Here is a 20,333-nt window from a genome sequence, read left to right on the forward strand (position 1 = left end):
AGTAACTACTCTATTAAAAAAGATAGCATTGCTTTTATAAACAAAATAAAATTCCACCAGATATGTCACTGGTTTTTATAGATGTACATTGAGGGAGCAGTGTCACAGCCTCAGCACTAAGCTGCCTGTGCTGGGAGTGGAGGACAGAAGGACACACATTTACACTTCAATACAACATGCTAATTTGAAATAACTAAAAAGCTGATCCATACCTTCATGATGTTCAACATAGCCATGTCATCCATAAATCAAACAATTCATAGATTATTTTTGTGCAGTATAAAGAGAGAAGATGCCCATGGCTACAGTATTGCTTTGTATGCAAAACAGAGAAATCCATTAAGAAATAAACAAACAGTGTATCTACTTTACACACACAGAATGTCTTTCTAGTAAGCTCCTGAAGTTTGATCCTAGATTTTAACAAACCCATAAGCAAACTGTGGAAAGGAAGCAGATGTTAAGAGAACTGCAATTAAAAACAGTCAGAAATGAATCTCAGTTTGCCTGTAGTTTCCTTGTCCCTCTATGCACACAGCATAACCCCCACTCCAGGACTCAACCAATTGAGAAGACACGAAAAAAAAAAAATAAAAAAGGAATTGAAATTTCCATCGCTGTTCTTGAGGGAGGTGGGGTGAGCTGAGGAAGCATCCCCTGAACTTTTCCACGTGGCAGGGCCCTGGCAGGGATGGGAGGCAGGGATGGCAGGGAGGGATGGAGGCAGGGATGGAGGCAGGGATGGAGGCAGGGATGGAAGCAGGGATGGAGGCAGGGATGGGAGGCAGGGATGGCAGAGAGGGATGGCAGGAAGGGATGGAGGCAGGGATGGCAGGGAGGCATGGAGGCAGGGATGGGAGGCAGGGATGCCAGGCAGGGAGCAGCCAACCACGCTGCCCCTCTGGCACCGCTAAACTCCGCGGAATTCCCCAGCAGGCCCTGCCGGAGCCGCTTCCCCTCAAACCACGGCCAGCCCTAAGGGATTTTGTACCTTCGGAGCACCTGGGGAGGGCAGAGGCGGGGTAACAAAGAGCCGGGCTGCTGCACATACCTGCCACAGGAAAGGAAAGGCTGCGGCAGGAAGAGAACCTGCCGGGGTCACACCATAGAGCCGAGCGCGGCCCGGCCGGCAGAGCCCCCCCTGGCCGGCTCCGGGACCCCGGCACGGCGGGGACAGAGAGGGGACAGAGAGGGGACAGCGCCACCCCTGCCCGGGGACAGGCTCCGAGTCCCTCTGGGGACAGCGACAGAGGGAGCTCGGCAGGGTGAGTGGCTCTGAGGCTTCCCTGAGCCACGCTGAACACTTGGAAAGATTGTTCCTAATCTAGGCTGAGGGTGATGCACTGGAGATGGTGATGGGAGTTCTTAAAGGGAAACCCCAAATGTAAAAAAGCAGGCATTTCCCAGCTGCTTGTGGCTCCCTACATTCTATTCAAGAAATTGTTTTACCTTCCATCTCATTTACACATCTTCAATTTTTAAGTGTCAGGACAGAAGATTTAGGTAATGCAGTGATGGGAGTTTTTAAAGGCAAATCCCAAATATAAAAAAGCAGGAATTTCCCAGCTGCTTGTGGCTCCCTACATTCTATTCAAGAAATTGTTTTACCTTCCATCTCATTTACACGTCTTCAATTTTTAACTGTCAGGACAGAAGATTTAGATAATACAGTGATAGGGGTTTTTAAAGGCAAATCCCAAATGTAAAAAAGCAGGAATTTCCCAGCTGCTTATGGCTCCCTACATTCTGGTCAAGGAACACACTTTTACCTTCCATCTCACTTACACATCTTCAATTTTTAACTGTCAGGACAGAAGATTTAGGTAATACAGTGGAGATGGTGATGGGAGTTTTTAAAGGCAAATCCCAAATGTAAAAAAGCAGGCATTTCCCAGGTGCTTGTGGCTCCCTACATTCTATTCAAGAAATTGTTTTACCTTCCATCTCACTTACACATCTTCAATTTTTAAGTGTCAGGACAGAAGATTTAGGTAATGCAGTGATGGGAGTTTTTAAAGGCAAACCCCAAATGTAAAAAAGCAGGAATTTCCCAGCTGCTTGTGGCTCCCTACATTCTGTTACAGAAATAGTTTCACCTTGCAATTCACACATCTTCAATTTTTAAGTGTCAGGACAGAAGATTCAGGTAATACAATGACTGGAGTTGTTAAAGGCAAATCCCAAACATGTAAAAAAGCAGGCGTTTCCCAGCTACTTGTGGCTCCCTACATTCTGGTCAAGAAATACAGTTTTATCTTCCATCTCACACATTTTCAATTTTAAAGTATCAGGACAGAAGATTTAGATAATACAGTGGAGATGGTGATGGGAGTTTTTAAAGGCAAATCCCAAATGTAAAATAGCAGGCGTTTCCCAGCTACTTGTGGCTCCCTACATTCTGTTCAAGAAATAGTTTCACCTTGCAATTCACACATCTTCAATTTTAAAGTATCAGGACAGAAGATTTAGGTAATAGAGTGGAGATGGTGATGGGAGTTCTTAAAGGGAAACCCCAAATGTAAAAAAGCAGGAATTTCCCAGCTGCTTGTGGCTCTCTACATTCTGTTCAAGGGACACACTTTTACCTTCCATCTCACTTACACATCTTCAATTTTTAAGTGTCAGGAGAAAGGATTGAGGTAATACAGTGATGCGAGGTTTTAAGGACAAATCCCCAAAACATGTAAAAAAGCAGGCATTTCCCAGCTGCTTGTGGCTCCCTACATTCTGTTCAAGAAATAGTTTAACCTTGCAACTCACACATCTTCAATTTTTAAGTGTCAGGACAGAAAATTTAGGTAATACAGTGATGGGAGTTTTTAAAGGCAAATCCCAAATATGTAAAAAAAGCAGGCATTTCCCAGCTGCTTCTGGCTCTCTACATTCTGTTCAAGGAACACACTTTTACCTTCCATCTCACTTACACATCTTCAATTTTTAACTGTCAGGAGAGAAGATTTAGGTAATCAAGTGGAGATGCAGTGATGGGAGTTTTAAAAGCAAATCCCAAATGTAAAAAAAGCAGGAATTTCCCAGCTGCTTGTGGCTCCCTACATTCTGTTCAAGAAATTGTTTTACCTTCCATCTCATTTACACATCTTCAATTTTTAAGTGTCAGGACAGAAAATTTAGGTAATGCAGTGATGGGAGTTTTTAAAGGCAAATCCCAAATGTAAAAAAGCAGGAATTTCCCAGCTGCTTCTGGCTCTCTACATTCTGTTCAAGGAACACACTTTTACCTTCCATCTCACTTACATCTTCAATTTTAAAGTATCAGGACAGAAGATTTAAGACAGAAGATTTAGGTAATCAAGTGGAGATGGTGATGGGAGTTTTAAAAGCAAATCCCAAATGTAAAAAAAGCAGGAATTTCCCAGCTGCTTGTGGCTCCCTACATTCTGTTCAAGGAACACACTTTTACCTTCCATCTCACTTACACATCTTCAATTTTTAAGTGCCAGGAGAAAATATTTAGGTAATACAGTGGAGATGGTGATGGGAGTTTTTAAAGGCAAATCCCAAACATGTAAAAAAGCACGAATTTCACAGCTGCTTGTGGCTCCCTACATTCTGTTCAAGAAATAGTTTTACCTTCCATCTCACAAACCTCCATTTTTTAAGTGTCAGGACAGAAGATTCAGGTAATACAATGATGGGAGTTTTTAAAGGCAAATCCCAAATGTAAAAAAGCAGGAATTTCCCAGCTGCTTGTGGCTCCCTACATTCTGTTCAAGGAACACAGTTTCACCTTCCATCTCTCACATCTTCAATTTTTAAGTGTCAGGAGAAAAGATTTAGGTAATACAGTGATGAGAGTTTTTAAAGGCAAATCCCAAACATGTAAAAAAGCAGAAATTTCCCAGCTGCTTGTGGCTCCCTACATTCTGTTCAAGAAATACTTTTACCTTCCACCTCATTTACACATCTTCAATTTTTAAGTGTCAGGACAGAAGATTTAGGCATGTGCTGCTCCCCCTTCATTTCTGCATTTTAAGAATTCTGGATCATTCACCAGAAATCACAGGGAGCAGTTCAGCATGGAATTCTATCATCCCTTTCTGTCACCAGGCTTTTCTGATATTCCTGAGCTTTTGGAATATTCACAGGCCAATTCCAAACAAACTTTACAGTTTCCACACCCACCCAGCACACACACAGAACCTGTATATTGTTACCAACGTGCACAGGGCCAAAATGAACTTGTCAAACACACAGAAGTTGCAGAGAGCCTTATTTTTTCTGGAATATTGGTGGGTTTCATCTATACCTACAAAAACCTTAGGATGGTCCAAGCCCTTCTCCCATTCACACACAAAATCGTGGATTTCAGAAGGAAGCAGCTCCACATGTGAATGTTTCACTTGGCAATCACAGGATCCCAGACTGGTTTGGGTTGGAAAAGACCTTAAAGATCATTTTGTTCCAAACAACACCTCCCACTGTCCCAGGCTGCTCCAAGTCCCCTCCAACCTGGCCTTGGACACTTCAGGAATGGGGACAGCCACAGTTTCTCTGGGCAACTTGTGCCAGGGATTCACTACCCTCAAAGGGAAGAATTTCTCCCTAATATTTGTTATTAACCACAAATTTCCTTGCAATGGTCTTTGCAAAGATATCAGATTTTGATGTGCTTTGGGTTTTTCAATTTAGAAACAGACACAAACCACACGGCAAGCAAACAAACCAAGACATCCACAAGAAAGACTTTGTTTCCAAACAAAGAATTTCTTCCCTCAAAATCTCACCCCTGGCTCTGTGCTGAACTTCTCTGCTGCTGGTAAAACACAAACAACCACTAATGCTGGGATTTTGGTTACACTGAGGCTGTAAATGAGCTGAAATAAAAATAATTCCAGTTTCTCACAGCATAAGGAAGGACAACTAAATGGGAATTACAAAGATATAAAAATCTCCAATATCAGAGCAGGGTCTGTGTCACAATATGTGTGTTTATGCTGTGATACTCAGCAGTTACTCCAAAGCAAGTGTTTCAGTGCAGTTACACATTTTAGCTTATTCCACAAGCAGGCCAGCACTGTCCAGATCACAAATGTGTGATTTTGGCCAAAGCTTTCAGAAGTATGGCTGGTGAGAAGGTTCTGCTCTGCAAAGCATGGAATCCCCTTAATTCCATTTAGCTCATCCAGAGAGAGCCATCACTGTGTCCTTTAGGGAAAACCAATCCATGGAACACAACCAAGAAGTGCCAAAGGTGACAAACCAGGGTGGAGCAGCACTAGAACCTCAGGAAGATCACTCAATGTTTCATCCAGAAAGATGATTAATTATGTTAGTAATTAGTTGCTACTAGCTATATTACTAATAGGAGAAAAAAATAAACCAACCCACTGTAAGTTAATTTTCAAAGAGAGTGAACTGTTTGAACTGTTTGAACCTGAAGTTCTCTGCTTGTCATTACAATCTGTCCTCAATTAAGAAACCCACAAGGTGGTTTTGTGAACAAATTGGGAAATTTTACAACTGTAGCAGTTTTTACTTGATAAACCCAGCAGGAGCATCTCCTGCCCAGCCTGGTTTGTGTTCCCAGCCCCACTCTGGAGCCTGGGCTCAGCTCCATCAGGTGCTGCAAATCCTCTCCCTTCTCCTAAGAGCTCAGTGCCAGCAGCAATTGATGGTGCAATGGGAGAGCCTGGATGTACATCCAACTCTATTTCAGTATTTCTGTCCTTAAAGAGACAAAATATCCACTTCATTCTTCAAAGTACCTTCCTAATTCTGGCTTCCTCTTTGCCTTTTCCACGATTAAACACAACAAAATCCTGTTAATAGCCTGCATTAACTGTACTTCATAAAGCTGTCTGAGCAAACAGCACCATATAAAAATGAATTTCAATGCAGATGAAATCTTTTTCATGTTCTTTCAAGCCTTTTAAGAAATATCAAGACTTGCAGAAATACATAAAGAAGTTATTAAAAATATAATAATAATAATAAAAAGGAAGTACTCCAAAATGCCTCCTGTGGGAATAACTCTGTATAGTTGTGCTAATTCTGTTTCGAGTTCTTCTCACCTAAATTTAGACAACTAAACATTAGTTTATTAGGCTAATGATTCAGATTTCCTCTCTTTGCAAAGGAAATTAAAGAATTCTGGCAGCAGCAATTTATCCTGCCCTGGGACTGTGGACCAGCTATCAAAAGGGAAAAGGACCAAATGTAGAATTAAAGTCTTGGCTTTGGCACCAAAAATCTGATGTATTAAACTTTGGTTATGACAACAATTGCTCATCACACTTTTTTTACTAAAAAGGACCAAATATAGAATTAAAGTCTTGGCTTTGGCACCAAAATTCTGATGTATTAAACTTTGGTTATGACAACGATTGCTCATCACACTTTTTTTACTAAAAAGCTCAAAGGCATTAGACACAACACACTTTTAAACTATCTAATGTAGAGGTGACCCCTATAATAGTTCCAGCTACTCTTTAAATTCAACAAATTTATCTAAAGCAGTAGAAAACAAAATTAAATGCATTACCTTCATTCTTCAATCAGTATTTGCAGAAAGAACAGATACATCACATAAATTTTGGATAGAAATCAGTTTGGTAAAGCAAATTACAGTCTCTTAAATGTCTAATTTTCCTTGGGATTTCTGAGGAGCACTTCCAGAGGAAGAGAGGATGGCACTACAGGCAGAACACAGGCTGAGAGGATGGACACTGCAGCACCCCAGTCCTGCTGAGATGTCCTCAATGAAATTTTCTCTGCTGCAGAAACCTTTTGAAGAGTTCAGAGGATCCCAGAATTCAGAGGATCCCAGAGAACAAACGTTACAAGCAACAGCACAAGTGAGGTCCAAGCGCTCTTAGGCCTTTACCACTCATGGGATGGGTGATGGAAATCATCTGAACTGAGTCAGCACTGACAGAAAACCTTGGAGCTGTGAGAGAAAACTCCCTGTAAGACTCAGGGAAAGGAATGATGGGGTACAAGTCATCAGTCAGAGAATCACAGGATGGGTCGGGTTGGAAGGGACCCTAAAGATCATCCAGTTCCAAGCCCTACGAGAGAAGAGTTGAGATAACCACTTCAAGAACATTGTGAGTGACTTCAGAATGAAATTCCACAATCCTAAAGATGCAAAAGGCCTTGAATTGGGCACAAAGAGCTGACTTAACTTTCTGTATTTTACACAACTTAACCTAAATGCCTGGGATCCATTATGCTCATTTTTGGAAAGACAATTCCAAGATTTTTTGACATTAAAACATCCTTTGAGAGGTGCACAAGCCTTGGCAGACAAACATCTTCATCATCTTTCTACCATTCTGGAGTAATTCAGCACCAAAACTTTCTAAATAAGATGCTCTCCTTCAATTTTTAATTACAATCATGCAAAATTAAAAATCTTTTGCAAACATCTGTTTTATTAATGTGGACACCCAAGTGTTCACCTGTTCACACCACATTCATTTCCAACAGCCCAAGTGTCAAATTTCAGTACAGCCCAAACTGTCTTGCCTGGTCCAAGGAGTTATCAACAACTGTTGTAAATAAATGAACATTCCAGTCAAAACAATGATATTATACACAAATTAAAGTTGAGCTGCCAAAGTGTTTTTATAAACTACATAAAAAACATATTAGCAGATATCTTGCAAGTTAATATTGATCTTATACAGTAAATGTTTTCCTTAGCATACACAACAGTTTGGTTTAGGGCAGAAATTAAACTGCTTTAAAACAATTTAGACATAAAAATTTAACAAAACCTATTAAAAATCAAATTAGATAAACTTCTGTAAGTCTTGGATTGGCAAAAATTTTATTCTTTAGTTTGTTGAGTTAAAAGATGGTGACTGCTTATCCGTGGGATTTGCAACATGCCAGTTCCAGTGTATGTGCTTCTGGAATAATTGCAGAGATTTTATTACTGCAAAGAACAATTCTGAAAACACCACCAACTGCTAAGCTCCTGTCTGAAGAAATCATTAAATCACTCTTGATTTTCTCCACACAAAGGAAAATAATTTTTACAAGAAATGCTTGTTCTGCCTTAGGCACAAGACTTGGGAGAATCCAGACCCATGACCTCCTGCAGAATGGGAACTGGGCCACTGTGGGAAGAGAACTGGGAAATGCAGGTCTTCCATGACCTCTTTAATTATTAGGAGATCTCTGTGTGCTGATTTACAGTTTGCTCACTCCTCACAGGCTCCATCAGCCTGGGGAGCAGCCCAGGATTCACTTCTCCCCATGTTCCTCAAGAACATCTTGTGGCAAAAGCAGCTTTGGGATGATGCTTCACAAGGCAAGTTGTGTTTCCTCTTTCCTAATTTACTTGTCCAGAGCAACAACACTTTTCTAAATCATTCCTAACTTTCACTGAAGCTCTGTGCTTCAGCAGGAGCAGAGAACATTGTCAATGCCAACAGCATGGGAAGCTTTCCATAACCTGCAGGGACACGTGGAGCAGGAACTGATAGAGGCTTCCACACTTGGCACCCAGGGAATAATTAGCCAACAGAGAGAGAAATGATTTTTCCTGAGACCAATGAAGATGAGATTGACCAGATGATGAATTTGTTATTTCTCAGTGGGTAAGGCACAAGCTTGGGAAGGAAAAAGGCAACATTCTCATTTTCTGCATGGAGCACCAAGTAACTCCACAGATAAAAGGAGCAAGTCAAGGCAATGAGCACGAAGAAACCAGAGACACCAGCACAGACTGCACAACCTCTGAGCAACCTGCTCCAACACCTGGCTGTCCTCATGGTGCACAAGTGTTTCCTGATGTCCACCAACATTTCAATCACTGGCAGTGAAGTTTACTTCAAGATTTCTCAAGTTACTGCCCTACATGCAGCCATTTCCCTTCACACTTCTTGCAGCTAACCAAGATCTGATTCCCCCAGAGACCTGTGAGCAATTCCACAAAATTCCCGGAGCCTGTAAGTGAAGTATTTGAAAGACACAGGTTTAAGAAACTCAGAGATGATGTTCACTCCCTAACTGCAGAGTCGTCAGACATCTACACAACTCACTCAAGTGAGACCCTGAGAGGTCATGCTCTCTTTGGTAACAAGTAGTTTTCTCTTTGGTAACAATTAGTTTCAATGTTAATCAACAATCACTTTCACAAGTTTCAAATTCCCTGATACAAATTCAGCAATTAAACTTCTCTCCCATGCACCAATGGAAAAGTTGAGCCTCTGCTCTTGTTTTTCCCAAGGCTGGAGAATGAATGGGAAAGTTTCTTCATCTTTGGGGAAAGGGAACTGGACAGCTCAGTCTTGTAGTGGACTGTTGACTCTTCCACTCAAGCAGAAACAGGATTGAAACCTCATTCCTGGCAAAAAGCTTTCAATTAAATGCTACATGTGTGAAGGAAAGAGGACTGGACTCATGGCAAGATTATTTTCAGCACTGCTTAAAACATTCACCCAAGTTCCTTCACAGCTACAAAGTGTTGGCCACAAAGAACCTTCCACTGATTTAAGAGATGAAGCAGTTCTTCAAGTAAAGTTGGGCTTGATCATCTTGGAGGTGTTTTCCAGCCTTCATGACTCTATGATACCAAACAGATGAGAACGGACAGTGTGCTTACAGACCAAGAGGTGACAACGATGGCCCAAGCTGTGACAACGAAGCACCAAGAGCTGGGATGTTAATGGCTAAAGGCACTGGCACAAGGGTTCTAGCCAAGTCCTGGAAGGGGCATGGCCAACACAAGTCACACAAGGGTTACAGCCAAACCCTGGCATGGCCAACACGAGCCACACAAGGGTTACAGCCAAACCCTGGCATGGCCAACACGAGTCACACAAGGGCTACAGCCAAGTCTGGAAGGGGCATGGCCAACACGAGCCACAGAGGGGCTACAGCCAAACCCTGGCATGGCCATGGCTAACAGAAGCCATTCAATGCTCACAGCCTGAGCACCCAAGAACTGCATGGTGCTGCCATCTTGGCTCACTCTGGCCTGACATGGACAACTAGAATTAAGAGGAGCAGCAAGGACATCGTGCTTTAAACAAGGAGACGGACGGTGACGACAGCTCCTGCTCAGCTGCAAGTTTATTATGGAAGTGATGCCCAGACGCTCGTGGCGGAGATGCTCGGGCACTGCCCTGGGGGAGAGGAAGCTCAAGGGCCCCGAGGGGCAGCGCTGCTGGCCTGCGGCCGGCCAGCTCGTGCGGCTCGGTGCCCCCGGGACCCCCGGCCCCGCCCGCCGCCTCCCGCCCCGGCCCGCGCCCCCCGCGCCCCCCACTCACCCTGCCGCGGGGGCCGGGCCCCTCCTCCTTGGCCTCCGCCATGTTGCGACCCCCCTCAGCTGTCCCAGCCCGGGGCGAGGGGCCGGGGGTCACTCCCTCTCAGCCTCCCCCGCGCTCCGGGGGGCGGCGGCTCCGGGGGGCTCCGCGGCGCGGCGGGCGGGGCTGAGGGGGGGGCCCGGCGGCTCCCCGAGGGCGGCGGGGGGGGGGGGGGGCTCGGACCCGCCAGGCCGCGGCCGCTGCTCCCGGAGCTGCCCCGACCAGCCCAGCGCGGGGCCGCTCCGCGCATGCGCCGCACGCCTGCGCGCGCCCGCGCCTGCGCGCCGGGGGCTCGGCGGGGCCGCGGGGTCGGGGGTGCCCTGAGGCGGGGGGGACGCGCCGGGATCCCGCGGCGGGAGCGGCCCCGGGGGCTCCGCCGCCCTCACGGCGCTGCCAGCGGCGACACTGGGGCGGCGACCTCGTGGCGTGGCTGCCGGGGCTGCCGCGCTGGCGGCAGGTGGTCGGTGGGCTCCTGCGGTGAGGGCCCGGCCAGGCCACAGCGCCGCCCTCACGGCGCCCACCTCACCTGTCCTGCCTATTGTACCTCTGCTGCGTCATGCGTGAATGAATTCATTTTGAATGAAGTAATTTTTTAACTGAGTTTAATTTAATTTTGTTGGTGCTGTTGCAAAACGTGGAATACGTCAAAATTTTCTTAAGGGTGTTCTGTGATGTTGTTGTTGGTAGAAGTTATTGTTGGTAGAATTGCCTTGTTAAGGGTCAGGCCTGGACATGCTTCATGATCTCAGACCTTGAGGGAGTTTAACAAAGCTCGGGGAGAAGGATGTGCAGGGATGGTGGCCGCAGGAAATGCACAATTGATGGGCCACAAAGACACCTGGCAGAAATGCAGGATGAGGAACAGCCAATAAACCCAACCTGCAATTGTGCTGAAGTGGCTTCACAGCTGGGTGAAGAATAATTTTTGTGGCAGGGGGAGATCACCACTGCCAACCCATGGACCCAAGAAACCACCAGCTCAAAGGAAAGAAACACTGAGCATGGCACTAATTAGCATGAATAGCAAGAGAATCATTACCCAGCAGAACACTAATTAAAAGAGAACTATATAACATCTAGCCAATGAACACTGATGGCCTATTAAAACCTTTGAAACCATATGTGAGAATCAGATTATTGAGGGTTTTTTGTTGTGAGCAATGTTGGACATTGCCAGCGCCCAGAAGTTGGTAAGGACAATATGCTCTTGTCTCTTTAATAATTAAATAATCTATCTGCTAATTAAAACTTGGTCTTAAAGGAAATCTCCACTTCCCAGTTTATCTGATTTGCACAATTATAGACTGGTGCTGAGCTGCAGCTGCATTTCAGTGGTGGCTGAAGTGATCCTTATATAAACACTGTCCTTCAGCTGGCCTGAAATGCTGGATGCAGAATATTGGGATTCATTTAGGAAATCCTGTCAGGTCGCTCTTAAAAATCATGGCATTCCAAGGACAGGGAGATAATTAATGTGATAATTTAATAATTAATGCTTTTCACTTATGCAATAATCCTCATCCTCAAGTCTAAATTAAAATAATCCTTATCTTGAAGTCTAAAATAATTACAGTTGATGAGTTGATTTGTGAAATTTCTCAAAAAAATTGTTTGTTTTTTTTTTTAATGGCAAAAGATGTTATATGAGAACTGTGAGCCAGATAAGAAATTTTATAAAAAAAAATTTTAAATTCTTTTCTTCGTAGCTATCTAATTAAAAATTTAGATAGCTACAAAGAAAATAATGAATATTTAAATCTTTTTTAAATGGGGACAAAATACAATAACATTAAAAAATTAATAGGGATTTATATTTAATTTTTTTTAGAGTTAGAAATTCTAATGCCCTCCCAATATCAATATAGGGCTGCACATATCAGGGTTCCCCAGGTGTTTTGCACAAATTTCACTGTGAACACACAAGTGTCCCAAAAGCATGAGGGTCACAACCACAGATTGTGGACCAGCTGAAAATGCACAGATTCCTCAATGGGATTTTCTAGGAAGACAGAAAATAAGAGAAATAAATTTACTACATAATAAATATAATAAAGAATAAATATTTATTAACAAAAATGCTGAGGAATTCAAGTATGAGGAAGACTTAGAAGTTTGAGTTTGGTTTAGGAATTAAGATATTTAGGAAAACAAACTTACTTTTTCTTTTTGCCCTCTGCTTCCTGAGGCTTTGCAAAGGCTGCCTTCATGTTTTCAGGCTGAAGTTTAGAAATTGTGGGTGTTTTTGTGTTGACTGAACCTCTTTTTTCTTGTCATCCTAGTGCCAAATGCTGAACCACTCAGGATAACCTCAAATACCACGAGAACTCGACAAAACTACTGTAACTTCTTGGGGCTACATTGTAAGTTTCTATAGAATGGTACAAAATGAAATTGTTCAAGCCTTTTAATGGGAAGAGACATCTTTGTGTGGTTCTCCTAAGGAATCAGGGAGTGATGGAACTTTGGCCATGCAATACAAAATGCTTTCAGACCACTGTACAAAGAACTCTGTGAGAAATAGAGCCTGTCACTACAACAGGTGGTAAATCAGCCGTGTGCTGTTGAAATCTCTGCCTGCTGCAGGTTTGCTGAGGGTGCACAAAGGACAAATGTGGGGGTGACAGTGAGAGCCAGCATTTAAAGCCAGATCGACCCTGGTGTGGGCTGAGACATCCAAACCTGTTCTCTGCAGGGTGTTGGAACCAGAGCAGGACATTCTTCTGCTTCTTCAGACTCTTGGGTGTTGTTGGCCCAGCTTTGGGAAGACCTGGCTGTGGCTTTCCAGTGCCTGAAGGGGACAGCAGGAAAGATGGGGACAGGCTGTTTGCAAGGGCTGGAGTGACAGGACAAGGGGAAATGGCTCCCCACTGCCAGAGGGCAGGGTTAGATGGGAGGTTTGGAAGGAATTGTTCCCTGTGAAGGAACAGGCAGCTCTGTGTGTTCACAGGAGGCTCTGGAACAGGTTGCCCCTGGATCCAAGTGTCCAAGATCAGGTTGGATGGAGCTTGGAGCCACCTGGGATAGTGGAAGATGTCCCTGCCCTTGGCAGGGTTTGGAACAAGATGATCTTTAAGGTTCCTTCCAACCCAAACCATTCCATGATTCTGTGATTCTGCAGGAGCTGTCTGTGCACTAACATTGCTAAAAGAGACACTGCAGAAGATGTGGATAATGTGGTGATGACTCCTCAGAACAGAGCAAGATAAATGCCTGGATAAGGCAGGGGAAAGATAAGATTGTTCCACACTATTGTTTTTGAATTGCTTTTTAATTCACCCCTGGAGTGCCCATATTCCAATCTGCTGCACGACCCTGAGTGAGACTATTCCTCTTTAAACCAGTGACATTTCAAAAGGAACCACAAAACCCCCTCCACATGCAGGCTGCAGTTCAGTGAACTGGATGAATGATCTCTGCACATCCCCAGGGGCATGCACAGCTGAATATAGATCACCCAGAAAACCTGCCAGCTGTGCAGAGTGGGGCTGGGCACCCCTAAAACCTGCCAGCTGTGCAGAGTGGGGCTGGGCACCCCTAAAACCTGCCAGCTGTGCAGAGTGGGGCTGGGTATTCCTACAAACCTGCCAGCTGTGCAGAGTGGGGCTGGGCACTCCTACAAACCTGCCAGCTGTGCAGAGTGGGGCTGGGCACTCCTACAAACCTGCCAGCTGTGCAGAGTGGGGCTGGGCACCCCTAAAACCTGCCAGCCCTGTTGGGTGGGCACTCCTACAAACCTGCCAGCTGTGCAGGGTGGGGCTGGGCACTCCTAAAACCTGCCAGCTGTGCAGGGTGGGGCTGGGCACCCCTAAAACCTGCCAGCTGTGCAGAGTGGGGCTGGGCACCCCTAAAACCTGCCAGCCTCATGGGTTGGGGCTGGGCACCCCTAAAACCTGCCAGCCCCATGGGTTGGGGTTGGGCATTCCTGCCTCTGCTCCTGCACAGGGTCTGCAGAGAATTCCAGCTGCAGGTGGAACAGCCCTGCTGAGTGTTTCAGGCCAAACATGAATTAATAATAATAAATAATCTTTTCTTTCCAGTAAGCATCCAAATAGGACAGCTTTGGGAGAAGGGTGGAGGAAAACACAGCTGTTGTACCCACAAAGAATCATGGTTGGAAAAGACCTCTAAGATCACCAAATCCAACCATCAGCACAGCAGCATCACCACATTCACCACTGACCATGTGGTGCTTTGGGCACTTCTTTGTCCTTGTTGCTGTCATGGACTGAAAAGGGATGTGGAGATGAGCAGCCAGTGGCCTTTTCTCTCCTAGAGATGGACAAAACTGTGGACACCTCTTAAATTTAGGTGCTCTCAGACTGCAGGGCTGTAATGCTGTAAGAAAATACAGGGAATATTTCAGAGGAATACAAACCTGCAGTGGTGTCTCCCCTTGAGCCCTGAGCAGACAGGGGATGTGGGTTTGTGTCCCAGCTCAGGGGCTGCTCTGGTTTGTCCCTCACGTGCTGGGTGAGGTCTGCATTTCCCTGGAGCTGCCAGGACAAAGGGGAACAGGAGGCTTGGAAACAACAAGGATCAAGGAAAGAGAAAAGGCAAGTTTTAAAAAGCAAACGCTTAGTCATAGACACACACAGACGCAGGAGGGCTGGCAGGGGCCTATTTCCATCCTGAAACTCCCCCTCATTCCCAGACTTGCTCTGGCTGTGTTTGCTGTTAACATCCCCTTCCCCCACCACCCACAGATAACTGAAGGAGCAGCCGTTGAAAAAGGAAAAAAAAAAAAAAAAAAAAGAAAAGGAAAGGAGCAGTTGCCTTGCTCTGCCTGCAGGAGAAATGTCAGGAAGTGTCTGGTGGTGGGTGGGATGAAAGGAGGAAGCTGAACTCTAAAGAGAATATTCTAGCTCTGCTCGTACAAACAAATGCCCCTCTGTATTCTGTTTGATAAAAACATCCAGGAGCAGATCCTCCTGCGTGCAGGAGTGTGAGTAACTTCCACACCTCTGAGTATTTATTTGTACATGCTGCATTACCCCCAGCACTCCATGAACTGGAGGGGAAAAGATGGAAACATCTCAGAAAAAGCATCATCAATAATTAATAGTGCCTTTTTTATAATAGGAATGATCCAATATTAATTAGGAAGTTAATTTCTGTTTGGATGGTTTGTGCATGTGTATGAAATTTGGACCAGGATTTAAGTTCAGTGCAATCATGCTTTTATTCTAATTACAATAATTATAAATCTATTTTGCATCCTCTTTTTAAGTCTCAATAACACAGGCTTTTGTTTCCAAACATGCCTGACAGCAGTTTTTGCACACCAAATATGGCAGCTCTCAGCTCCCCGAAGTGAATCTGGTTATAAATAAAAAAGAAATTGTTTTGCTTCATTGTCAGCGTGCAAATGTGAAAATAAGCCCAAAACATGGGTCAAGAGAAATACTTTGGATTTCTAAAGTCACAGAGTCAACAGGGAGGAAAGAACTTAATTGCACACATCATGAAATATTTAAACAGACAGTGACCAACGTGCCGATGTGGGATGCAGACTTTTATAGCAAATTCTGTGTTACAAACAGCTGATGCTGCTCTGCATCAGGGACTCTGAATCTTTCTTACTCTGGAGCCTTAATAATTGTCAGTGCAAAAAGGCTTCAAATTTTGAAGCTTTTTTTTTTTTTGTAATGAGTGATCTGTTGGGAAAAATTCTATGGCAGAAGCACAAAACCCAGACAGAGAACTGAGTTTATTATTAATGTGTAGACCACCACCCTCTTGGGACATGGGTGCATCTCACCCACAGCAGACTGGTGGGTGGAGGTTGCCTTAAAAGCAAGTAGAAAATTTCTCTTTGTTGCTCTTCTTTTCTTATACAGTCATTATCTATTTTCCAGCTGTATTCATGCCTTTCTTGTGCTACCAGGACACTTACTGGAAAGTTTTCCTAATGGAAATCCAGTTTATGTTAAGAGAAGTTTTGTGGCATATTCATAGCAGATTCTTTTGTTGAAGCAGAAGAAAGGAAATGTGAGTTTTCTCTTTGCTTTTGGGTCTTTTTGTTTTTCTATCTGCTCTTGTCTCCCTGCAGAAAATCCAAAAATCCAAACTCCCACCCCAAGTAGCTCATGCTGGCACCAAGCTCACCCTGTGAACCCCCAGAGTAAAATGGGGTGAGATCAGTAAAATCTGCACAAAAAATCTCAGATTGCTTGCAGCTCTGCTAGCCATCATGTCACCGTGATGTTGAGATCTTATTATTTGCCATAATAAGATGCCAAAAGTAATTTTCAAAAAGGGAACTGTTAGACTTTTGCAAAATGTGATTGTGCTCAAGGTCTGGGATAGGTGTCAGGTTGTCAGAGCATCATCCCCTGGGAAGTCTCTTCAAGTGCCTGCTGCTACAGCAGGATTAATTTTATCTTTGTCTTCTGAGAGTCACTGAGGAGGGACATGAATAACCTCTGCAGTTCTTTAGCCATTTGTGTTGTCTTGAATCTTTATTGGCAATTACTGCCCACTCACAAACTCTGGTTGCTGCTTTTTAATATCATCCTGAATTCATGCTGTGACTACATCACTTTTTCCAAAGGCAGAATAAAACTGTTTATTTTAAAATTCCCACCATTTTTGTGTTATGAAGAAAAAAAGGTTCTGATTTTCTCTTTCATCTTTTGTGTTTGTCTTTTAGAAACAGCAGTATATTAAAAAATAATTATAGAGAAGACATTGCCAGTCTTGAGATTTTTGAGAAAGTCATGGCAGCCTTATGAAATACAGCCCTGTGAGTTTATTCCTTTCTGCCCCACTGACATTCCATGCATAGCCAAACATTGACCAGGGCTCAGCTCAGAACTGCTGGGATTTTGCAGAGTTGTTGTCTCTGTTTCCCTGCTTGGCTCTGTGAGATGGAAGAACAGGATTCTCTGTAACACATCCCATTCTTGCCACATATTTATTGTCACAGAGTCCCACACTGGTTTGGGTTGGAGGGGACATTAAAACCCACCCAGTTCCACCCCTGCCATGGGCAGGGACACCTTCCACTGTCCCAGGGTGCTCCAAGCCCTGTCCAACCTATCTTTGGATACTTCCAGGGATGGAGCAGCCACAGCTTCCCTGGGCACCCTTTGCCCACCCTCACAAGGGAGAATTTCTTCCATTTATCAAGCCTAAACTTCCCCTCCTCAGTAGGAAGCCATTCCTTGTCCTGTCACTCTGTTGTTATCTTATTGTTATTATTATATTTCTAGAGTCCCATACTTGCAATCACATTTCTAAAGTCTCGTACCTTCTTGGCTGGTTTTCTACCATGCTGCTCTTCTCTGCTGTGCAGTTCCTCGTGGCTTCACAGGGGTTCCTCCAGGACTCTCAACCCACCCCCTTTTTTCCCAGTTATCTTCACAAGCCACAGCTGCTGCCCAACTAAGGACTTCACAGCTGTGGCTCATTTGGAATAACTGGGACCCCACTTATCCAATACATAGATTTTACAGGGGCTCTCAGGGACTCTCACTACATCACTCCAGTTTCTGATGCAGAGTCCCTCTCCAGCTTTCCTGGAGGCTCCTGCACATCCTGGAAGATGTTGTGGGGTCTCCAAACAACCTTTTCTTCTCCAGCTGAACAGCCCCAGCTCTCCCAGGCTGTCTCCATAGAGAAGGAGCTCCAGCCCTTTATTAAATTCACATCTCTCTGGACTTGCTCCAGCAGTTCATGTTCCCTTTATGTTGGGGAACCAGAACTGGATGCAGCATTCCCAGGCAGTCTGAGAGAATCCCCTCCCTCAGCTGCTGAGCCAGGGCACAGCTGGATTTCAGGGCTGCATCTAAAGGACCCTGCCCAGTAGGTGACAAAACGTGACAGAGTTTTAAATCCTCTCAATCAAAGAAATACAAAATTAAATTCTTTCTAGTAGGAAACCACAGAAGATTAAATTATTTTAATAGATGGCATGCTTACTGTTAACTGTAGGGCAGTGGGATAAATTCTAGTTCTGTCTATCTTATTTCTCTCCACAGCTCAAGGACATGTCTGGATTGACAGCTTTGTGCTGAGTGTTCCTGCAAGGCACTGAGCATCCTTAACTCCAATTAACATCACTGGGAATGGAGGCTCTTGGAGCCTCTCTGAAGACAGTCTTGGCATGCCCAGCTGTCCAAGGATCACTCTGGGATCACCCACTGGCACAGCAGCTGCTGCTGAGAGAGGAGACACAGGCAGCAAGAGGAGGAAAGATCACTTTATCCAGATTTTATCTCATCAAGTCACAGAACTTCCCAACCTCAGAGCTCTCTGTTTTTAAGCCTATAGGCATATTTGTGATGGTATAGAGGAGAAACCTCTTGGAGGGCAGATTCAATCCTTGCTCAAGGAGAGGTGAAAACAGCCCTGGAGGGAGAGGAGAACCCTCATCACTGAGTGCCAAGGGAAGTTGCTGTGAGCTGAAGAGCCTCTGCAGCAGCTCTTGGCCACTCCTGCAATCCTGCCTCAGCTTCAGACACCAGGTGATGTTATTGGCATTTTGCTTCCTCCTTTATTCTATCAAAGGTCACTTTGTGACACTCTGGTGAGCCCCAGAATGATGAAATGTTCTGCAGGAATCCCTTTTCTTCAGGCAGCTTTATCCCAGTGCACCACAGACTCTGTTTAGGAGAGGCTGCAGCAGGGCAAGGACTCTACCCTGCACCTTCTGGGTGCCTCCCTGCTCTGCTCTCCCTTCCCACTCCTCCCTTTGCTTCCTGATTCTTGAAATTCCTGAGCACCTCTAGTTCTGGGACATACTGGAATTTGTGCACACAGCCCTTCAGCTGTTTTCTTCTGGGTCAAAACTTTCCAGGGAATGCCCAGGGAGTGCAGACATCTCCTCACAGCATTTAATTGCTCCTTCAGTAGGAAGGGATGTTAGTGGGATTCGTGTTTGTTGTACTTGGGACACTTACAGAACCTCATGGGGTAATTATTCCTAATTAGCAACTTGGACACACGCTGCTCCTTCCTCCTCCAATCTGCAATTAATAATACAGACATCATTCAGATTTCTCCTTGCCAGTCTTGTGTTTATGTTTATAACAAGAGGAAACAGTTTAGGGGAAAAAATGTATCTGAATCAATCACCTGCTGAGCTCCACACAGGGATTACCTGAGGATTATCCTGGCAGCTGAGACATTCAGAACTTTGGGCACCTCTGTGGCAGCCTGATTCCCTGGCATATTCCTCTAAGGTCTTTTCCTCATTAGTCACAGACTGCTTCTTACCACGGCTTAATTCAATTTTTAGATCAGTTGTACAGTATGAAAAATCCTCAGAATTAGTAACAGCAGTGTTATTTTTAAATAGATTAATATTTTGAGGGTGAGAGAGGTCTGGAGTTCTTCCTTTTTTGCTTCTCTCAACAGCCCCTATTAAACTGAACTAATGTATGTGTGCACTGAACATCCCAATGCAAAGATCAATGTTAGGATGGAGAAATTCTTCAACTCTTACCCCAGGTGTCACAGAACATTTCCAGTTTCAGATATATTTGCTTACAGTGGAACATTCTGGGGAAAACATCCCAAGTTTTTTTCCTCAGTGTCTGTTTTTATACAAAACCAGCCAGCTGAACACTTACAAAGCAGGTCACTGTTACCAGAGGTTGTTTTTACTTCAAGTCCTGCTCAAGCATCAGTTTTCCTCTGATTTGAAGACCAGGATAAACATTCATATTGCAGCTGCAAAACATGGATCTTACCCTGGATCTGCAGAAACTCAAATTCCACTTTTCAGACTTCAGATAAATTCTACAGGTTCTTGTATAGATTTTTCATAGAGTCACAGAATCACAGAATATCTTGAGTTGGAAGGGACCCAGAGGGATCATTGAGTCCAACTCCTGGTCCTGCCCAGACACCCCATCAATCCCCCCTTGGGTCCTGCAGAGATCTGAGCTCCCTTTTTCTGTTCTGATCTTTGTTGTGCCAATTTTTGCAGAATTAGGAGAATAATTATACTCTTTATCTCTTTTGAAGAATGATAAAAATTAGTAGCTCCTGAAAATACAGTTCATTTATACTTAAGACACAACACAAACTCAACCCTTTTCCACTCAATATTAT

At 44.3% G+C, this 20,333-nt stretch overlaps 1 protein-coding gene across 5 annotated transcripts in view; it reads right to left on the minus strand.

Moving 5' to 3' along the window:
• ZMYM4 (zinc finger MYM-type containing 4) overlaps positions 1-10,322 on the minus strand; it is a 43,191-nt gene extending 32,869 nt beyond the window's left edge. For all 5 annotated transcript variants that reach the window (XM_054292499.1, XM_054292498.1, XM_054292495.1 and 2 more), the window contains exon 1: positions 10,242-10,322. In XM_054292499.1, coding sequence (XP_054148474.1) covers positions 10,242-10,283 — 42 coding nt within the window. In that variant the 5' untranslated portion in view covers positions 10,284-10,322. The remainder of the gene's footprint in view (positions 1-10,241) is intronic.
• Positions 10,323-20,333: the final 10,011 nt, after the last annotated feature.

Source organism: Melozone crissalis, unplaced genomic scaffold (genome assembly GCF_028551555.1).
Source record: "Melozone crissalis strain CALT ecotype California unplaced genomic scaffold, PUWL_Pcris_2 ptg000111l_1, whole genome shotgun sequence".
Classification (NCBI taxonomy): Eukaryota; Metazoa; Chordata; class Aves; order Passeriformes; family Passerellidae; genus Melozone; species Melozone crissalis.